This window comes from Hippoglossus hippoglossus, chromosome 7 (genome assembly GCF_009819705.1).
Source record: "Hippoglossus hippoglossus isolate fHipHip1 chromosome 7, fHipHip1.pri, whole genome shotgun sequence".
Lineage (NCBI taxonomy): Eukaryota > Metazoa > Chordata > Actinopteri > Pleuronectiformes > Pleuronectidae > Hippoglossus > Hippoglossus hippoglossus.
In genome coordinates this window covers 5,712,083-5,719,979 of record NC_047157.1, presented here as the reverse complement: position 1 = coordinate 5,719,979, position 7,897 = coordinate 5,712,083, and the positions used below count along the sequence as shown (strand labels likewise).

The 7,897-nt window shown below is 40.4% G+C and overlaps 1 protein-coding gene across 6 annotated transcripts in view; it reads right to left on the bottom strand.

Moving 5' to 3' along the window:
* Positions 1-307: 307 nt before the first annotated feature.
* Positions 308-7,897, bottom strand: part of LOC117764544 (solute carrier family 41 member 3-like) — a 28,607-nt gene continuing 21,017 nt past the window's right edge. For all 6 annotated transcript variants that reach the window (XM_034590411.1, XM_034590415.1, XM_034590412.1 and 3 more), the window contains 3 exons: positions 7,030-7,178; positions 2,500-5,276; positions 308-2,293 (listed from right to left, as the gene is read on the bottom strand). In XM_034590411.1, coding sequence (XP_034446302.1) covers positions 5,103-5,276; positions 7,030-7,178 — 323 coding nt within the window. In that variant the 3' untranslated portion in view covers positions 308-2,293; positions 2,500-5,102. The remainder of the gene's footprint in view (positions 2,294-2,499; positions 5,277-7,029; positions 7,179-7,897) is intronic.

Genomic DNA, 7,897 nt, shown 5'->3' with positions numbered 1-7,897 from the left:
ATGTGGAGCAATAATGAGAGTGTGGCCTTTCTGAAATGAAAACAAAACAAATATAATAACTGTCTCCATCATATTTGAGTCCATGGTGCACATTGAATTACTTTTCACTTGTTGCAGCTCTTTGTCTGCAGGGATTTAAAGAAACGTGGCTGTGGAATTAGTGCCACAAGCTTTTTTTCTGGAAATGTGCTTCATTTTGATGGAAAACTGTGAAAGTAATAAATTATAAACCATACACAGGCCAGTAGTGGCTTTAATGTCTAACTTGTGTCTTGGCTGATCCAAGTGATGTTGCCACAGGAAGACAGATGTCGTAGCACTGTTGGTTTTTATTAAAATATAATTAATCGTAGCCACAAAGTCACAGAAACACTCACCAAACACCAACATGTTTTTGACTCCACTCCTGATCTTTACACAGACTCACATAAAGACAGTACAGCCGACTGTAGCTGTGGAAGCTCTGGTGACAGTGAACACAGCGAGATTAGAATATAAAGACATTTGAAACGCCCCTTCAGTCATCATGTGGCAGTGTCAACACTGAGGTACAGTACAAAGTTTTGCCTAAAGATAAAGGACTGAAGCTACTAAGTTTTAACATTGACACGGTTGTCGATGATGAGATTTCAGTGAAGACAGTTGACATTAATTTTGTTTTCAAGGCAACTATTACAACAAAAGTGAAAGTTTGCAATTAGCCATCACACTCCTAGATGTAGTGACTGACAGGGCTGGATGATAAACCTCATATTTTAAAGGAACCTTTTGGGAAACGTAAAATGCGACATGCAAGACCCATCTACGGTGACCAGAAAGAACTCGTATGTGTCTTCAGCCAGTGGGCAGTTGGTTTAGATAACTTTACTTAGCTGACCACCAAACTGAAGGGGGAAACATTTCCAAAGTAAAAAAAAACATTTGACCAATAAGTACTATTTATCTTTTTGGTTGAAATGTTATAGATTGTAGTTTTACATGAGTTCCATGCTGGAGCTTTTCTCAAGTGACTGTGTATTACAACAACATAGTTACAGCATGAAATGTGGAAAAAAACACTGCCTGTGTCCTGTCTTTTTAAAATTTCCAATCTAGGTTTAGCTAAACTTCACTCCGAAATCCAGTTAAACTCAGCTTTACCTTAGACTGTTTCCAGTCTAGGCTTACGTATCTAAACTCCACTCCCAGAATCAGGCTAAGCTAAACAAGATTATTATTAGATTAGTAATATGCTCAGCTAATTGCACATTGGTACAATGGTGTAGAAAACCAAAATGTCTGGGCTACCCTCTGTTCCACGATGAGATGTTCATGGGGTTACATCCACATCAAAACTCCTAAACTGTTCCGTCCATATGTGCTGCTGTTATTACAGAAATGGTTGAGCGAACCACACAGCTCAGAACCACATGGCCTAGTGCTTCTGGGACATGGTGTAGCCTATAGTGTGGCGTATAGTACGAAGCACTATATGTGTAGAAAGGCTATTCCTAATCTGAAAATGTAGTTATTTGCATCATTTGATATGTCAATGGATTTTCTTTACTAATGGAGCAGAACCTGAAGTTGTGCTTTTCTTTTGGCTCTCAGGCATTCGTCTCTTCTAAATCTTGGCAATAAACGAATACACGTATTTCCCAAACAATGAGCTATTTCTTTAACCTTTTACTATCTCCATGACAACACTATTCCATGTATATAATATAAGAATAACTACAGAAACCAATAAGCTACTGTATGTCCTGAGGCCTAGAATCTATCAGATGTGACCCAACACAACAATGGAAATAAATCCATTGATGTATTTAAATAAATATTACATTCATTATCTACAGATTTCAGGTTATTTCATTCAGCCGCACTGATTAAGACACACTTACTGCATGTTCTGGTACACGTCTAGTTATCACAGTATCACAGTTAACATTTGAATCTCATACAGGAAGCTCAAGTGAAATAAACTGTGATTCAATTAGTACGTAATTCTAGTAGAAAGTACTGTGTAACAGTGTCACAATAAAAGCTTTTACCAAAGCAATATTCACACTGAAATACCTCACATACATATTCAGTCATTGACGAGCAACGCCTCCGATTTCAGTGTTTATGAGGTTTGTCTCTAACAGCGAAAAGGTTCCATGTGACTTCATGAGTGCATTTCCACTTTTGTATTTCAGTTATTTCCAGATACTGTGTACATTTTTTAAATGAAGCTCATACACACTAAGAAATGCAAATATGCGAGTACCATAGCGAGATAGAGATGTGTACTTCAGACTAACAGTACTGGTTCCTAAATATTATGGTTTCTGCTGTAATGGTAATCTTTTGTGTAGTCAAGGGACGATTAGACACATTTTTACCACAGGATGGTGTCAACAAATGCGTAAACATCTGTGTTGAAAAAAATCTCTCAACCTTTTTCCGGGGTCAAATCTAGGCAAATAATGCAAGGTCAAAATTCACTTTCCTGTCTGTCTGAACACCCTTGAGAGTAACGTGTGCACGTACATGCACTCACTGCAGCACTGATGAGGTTTTATGGTTCATGATGAGCAGTAAGGCAGGAAGTGAGGAAATACCCAAGATCCTCAGCAGCTAGACAGTCGATCTAAACACATAAACCTGGGCTGATCATCTGAGTGGCAGCACAAAATTCACTATAGATAAAATACTGCTAAATATGTTTTGAATATTGAGATTGCTATACAAACACTGGGAGGTGTTGACACATTTTTTGGGAGGGGGGGTGTGCGTTGGAAAAGTGTTGAGGCCTTTATATTTTTATGATCTATTATGATGTACAATCTGAAAAACAAACTCATTGCTTATAAGTATTACTGGTATTATTTGCATGTGCCCGTTTAATGGCGTTATTATACATGTATCTACTCTATGTGCAAACTGAAAGCAACATATCATCTGCATATTAGACATTCTGGAGGTCGTGAGGCCTTTCAGTCAGAAATAAGGACACAAAACAAACTTTCTTCAACCTGTGATTGTTTGGTGTTTTGGTGACTTTGCTGTGAAACTGATTTCTGCACAGTGTAAGAATTAAGAGCAAGCTGGGACTTTGTGCAAAGGAAAATTAATATAGCTTTACTAAGGGATTTCTACAACGCACAGATCCTGTTTCAAACCTTCAAGAAAAAGTACTTATTTGATTTCTTGCCGAGAGTAAGATGAGACACTGACACAAGCGTACACTCATCCTTGGAGAGTGGAATGCTTATTAGTTAACATGTTATATGTCCTTGCTTTATCCTAAATCAAAAAACATAGACCAATAAATCATCCAAATGTTGTTTTTACAGCAACAAGATGCATGCAAAATTTTTAACTTAAAGGGATAGTTCATCCAGAAATGAAAATTCTCTCATTATCTACTCACCACTATGCCATTGGGGGGGTGTTTGAGTCCACAAAACACTTCTGGAGTCTCGGGGGTAAACTTTGTTTGAGCAGAATCCAGTACAATTGAAGTCAATGGTGAGTCCTTCTTCACATGTAATAAAACAACAGAAAAAACATAAAATGCCTCCATACTGCTCGTGTGGTGTCATCCAAGTGTCCGGAAGCCCCGACGTTCATATTCGACTCGAAACGAGTTCATTAACATCGTGTTTTTAGCCTAAAGGTCCTCTGATAGCTTTAGACGAGGTGCATTCAGGCACCGTCGGAAATGGTGACGTTCGCTAGCTTAGCCACTTCTGGTGGAATTTTAGGCTTAAACACGATGTTAATGACCTCGTTTCGAGTCGAATATGAATTTCAGGGCTTGCGGACACTTGGATGACACCACACGAGCAGTATGGGGGCGTGTTATGTTTTTTTCTGTTGTTTAATTACGTCTGAAGATAGGTCACTAATCAACTACACTGTTTACCCCTGAAACTCCAAAAGTGTTTTGAAGACTCAAACACTCCTTTAGTGTAGAGCCATTAAGCGTTTTCATTCTCCTCATCTAGCTCCAGCAAGAAAACAGATACATTGATTTTCCAAAATGTCAAATAACTGGATTTAGATTTTATTGCACTAGTAAGTACCATCAGAACAGCATTTCTAGTCACAAACACATAAGCTATAGACGTCAAAAACTTGCTGGTGTATGCCCCACACTAAAACAGTCTGTATGGTCAGTTTTGTACGGCTCCTCATCTCATTTCACAAAAAAATAAACAAAAACTGATGTAATGGTTCTCTGACAAACAGAGTGCATGAAACTGCAAGGAAAGATGTGAATCCATTCCACTCCAACCACACCTACTTAATAATCTCCCTCCTAATCACACTGTTTCCACTGAGCAGCCAGGCCATTTGGCTTTGGCCCTGAAACTACCTCATGCCATCCGTCTGTTACAGCAGCATCTCAAAAAAGCATAGAGGGGAAAACTTAGGAAAATGAGGGATTTTGTGCATGAACACAGCATCTCTCGTGCATGAAAATTCCAGTTGGCTACTACATACATCAACCTCTGATCTTAAGGTATAGGACAGCCCGTCTAAATGTGGACTGCTTTAATTCTCTTTGTTCCATACAAGTTCCAACTAATCTCCACAACTTCACCACTTTTTCACAGTGCAGGCCATTTTAGATAAATCTACAGGCCAACACATTTGATATTCTGTCATTACGCCCTGCTGCTGTGATGTCAAAGTTGGTACATATTTCAGAATAGATAAGCTATGAGATGAGGTGAGCACAGAGCCACCAAACTCAAATCTAGTTAGTGCAGCAAAATTAAAAGACGGATGAATAAAGAGGAATGATTTTTAACTAACTCCAACATTCTGTAGTAGATGTACTGAAGGATAGAGAACTTAAACTTCTCGTTTGCACTCGAATAAAAAAAATCGAGACATGTTTAGGGAGCAGACCCTGTTCACCCAGACGATGGGTGTAAATGGGTGGGTGTCACATGTGCTGTCTCTCAACCAGTGTAAAGGTTTGAATTTGTGACAAGGAGAAATCGCTTGGTATGAACTGGCCCAGTGATCAGAAAATGCTTTACCGTCCAATCAAAAGCATCTCTGTGCTAACAACACTCGGTGCAACATGACAGTGGCTGGCTAAGAGTTCAGGGTAAAGGGGTGAACATTCATAGGCCCAGGCTCTGAGTCCATGAGACGCAGCGGAAGCACAGGGCCAGGAAGCCGGTGCCCAGCAGGTCCCCCAGGGCGGTCAGGTATGGGATGGAGAAGTTGTCAGGGTCCAGACTCCTCCTCCACATGAACCGGACTATGAGGTCAGCAAAGTAAAGGAGGATGGCCACCTGAAAAAGAGGAGAAAACAGAGGATGAAAGTGGAAGAAAAAGAAAAGTTAGATTTTTGAAGCTGCAAGCTCCAGCATATACATAAAACAAGGAGCATGGAAACGTGTGGCTGTCATGTAATTGTGCATTGAAAAATAATGAGAATCTCAACTAATTTGAGGGAAAAAAAACAAATTATGATTCAATCAATGAAAAATCAACATTGCATATTTATGTTAAAGAGAAAAAAAACAAAAACAAATCGGCCTGATGCTAGTCAGTAGCCTAGTGACAAATGATCAGCTATGAGCTACAATCGGCCTATTTAACAGTATTTCCCATCAACCTGATTCAGTGACAACAGCATCACACCACATACTGGGAGTGTGTAAAAAACAGATGGAAATAGTTACTCAAGTAATGGATCATGGTTAAAATAGGTCAATACAGAAAAATCCTTCCCACATCTATTAAGTGTCAGGTGGAGAATGGGCCTTCCTGTTGGAGACCAACAGCCACCCCCCAAGATGGCTTCTCTTTCTCTTTGTATCAGATACAATTTGCCTGATAAAGGTCTAGTATCGAAACGTTGCAAATAAATATTACACTGTAAGTAAAACAGTGTGCAAGAGTGTTTTCGAAAAAAAGTTTAACAGCAATGGATAAACATTTTGATTGGATATTGAAGGTAATGGACAAATTGAAATAGTATTCAACTGGAATTACCGCACTGTGGCTGTATCCCCCCGCCAACCAGTGCAGTTTACGTGGACATAAGTTTACCTTTGACCAATGAAATCTAATCAGTTCATCTTTGATGGGTTAAAAAGTGGAATAAATTCCCTCAAAGCGTTCTTGAGAAATCGCATTCAAGAGGCCAAAAACATGTTTAGGGAGGCCTCGTCCTTTGACCACAAAAAAGTTAATCAGTGAGTCCAAGTGAACATGTGTGCCGAATATAAAAAAGAATCCCCTTGAAGGATATTACATTCACAAGGCCAAACATGTGTTTTCAGAGGTATCAGTAACTTTGAGCACCCAATTTTTAATCAGGTCCTCCAAGTGAATGTTTGTACTAAATTTGAGGAAATTCCCTCAGGGTGTTCTTGTTCACGAGAAGGAAACGGACAGATGTACGTGTGGACAGACAACCCCCAAAAAGAATGCCTCTGGCCACTGGCTGTCACGAGCACACAGGCAGAATAAAACCCTCTAACTAGTGTACCTCTAATTGTGTATTTCTATCTGCACCTTTGTTATGTTTCAGGGGTGTTATGTCATAACAGACCAGTGATCTCAGTAGCAGCTCCCTATGAATCTTCCAAGCAGTGAAATCATTCAAGTCAACTTCTGAGTCAACTTCTCAGTGCAAATAAGAAACCTGAGTTTTATTTGTGTGACTGACTGGATACCACACAACACAACATCTGAGCTAACTCTGTATGTTTGTGTTATCACCAACATCGAGCAGCTGAGATAATGTTATATTGCGGAGGTCATAAAGGTGAGTGTGGCCTGAGTGCAGTGCACTTTTGGTTCTGTCTGGGAACAGATCTCCATCTCACCGAGCTGCTGAAACACCAACATCTGGCACTGGTCATTTCACAGTTGGGTCACAAGTGGCAGCGGGCGATTTTTATCAGGCTGTGCAAAGTCTTATAATGTACGCTCTGATGACTGGTTTCCACAGTTTGTATCAGAGGGTGGTGTGAAACCTCAGGGCCAATGAGTTCATGAGAAACAGCCCAGGGCCCAGACAACCAGTCAGTTTACCTGTAGCAGAGCAGCGCAGAGGAAGCAGATGGTGAAGGGTACAGAGATTGGCGCCTCGTCCCCCTGCAGCAGAGAGATGGCGTAGAGGAAGACCAGGTGACCGGGGACGACCAGCATCAGAAGCACGCGGCCTGACTTGGAGTTCACCCCTGGGAGACACAGAGAAAAGAAGATGGTTCATTTATTTAGGTAACATGATCCCTTTATGCATCACTGTATTCCCTTGGTGTAAGCTCAGCTCCATCTGGATGGATTTTGGTGTTCCATTGTTCCTGTGTAACATGATCCTCAGGATGCGTGTCAAATCCTGTTACCCACTGTTCACCAGGGTTTAGACTCCAGCAGAGGAATTCATACATTATCTTAGAGGGATGACTAAACCTTGGCTCATTATGTGTTCTCTAAACTAATTACTGTAATATAATCAAATGACAACTGATTTGTTGGCTACAAGGAATCAGCAGAACAAGTTAAAGGCACAACATGAAAGCCATTTTCAGACATGAACTCCTGAGGACGTCCACACAATTGGGTTCAGAATTTGTACGGAGTTTGCATGTCACACATGAAAAAGCAGCAGGAGATTCTCCAGTTAGATGGAACATCGTCAGCCCTTATCATCAAAAGCTCTCTTGACATCTTCAGCGGCCCCACGACACGTTTGGCACCTCTTTTTCATCTTGGGATATTTGTCATCTTTTTATTATTATTTCTTTTGTGTCTCTCGTGTTTTGGAAACATAATCACGCCCCCACTCACTTGTGGTGAATCCTGCAGAGAATCTTCTGCTGTGTTCTCACAAGGCCTCACTCAGACATTATCAAGAGTTCTTACTAGGTGGCTCGCAGGAGAAACTCTATAGAAACTC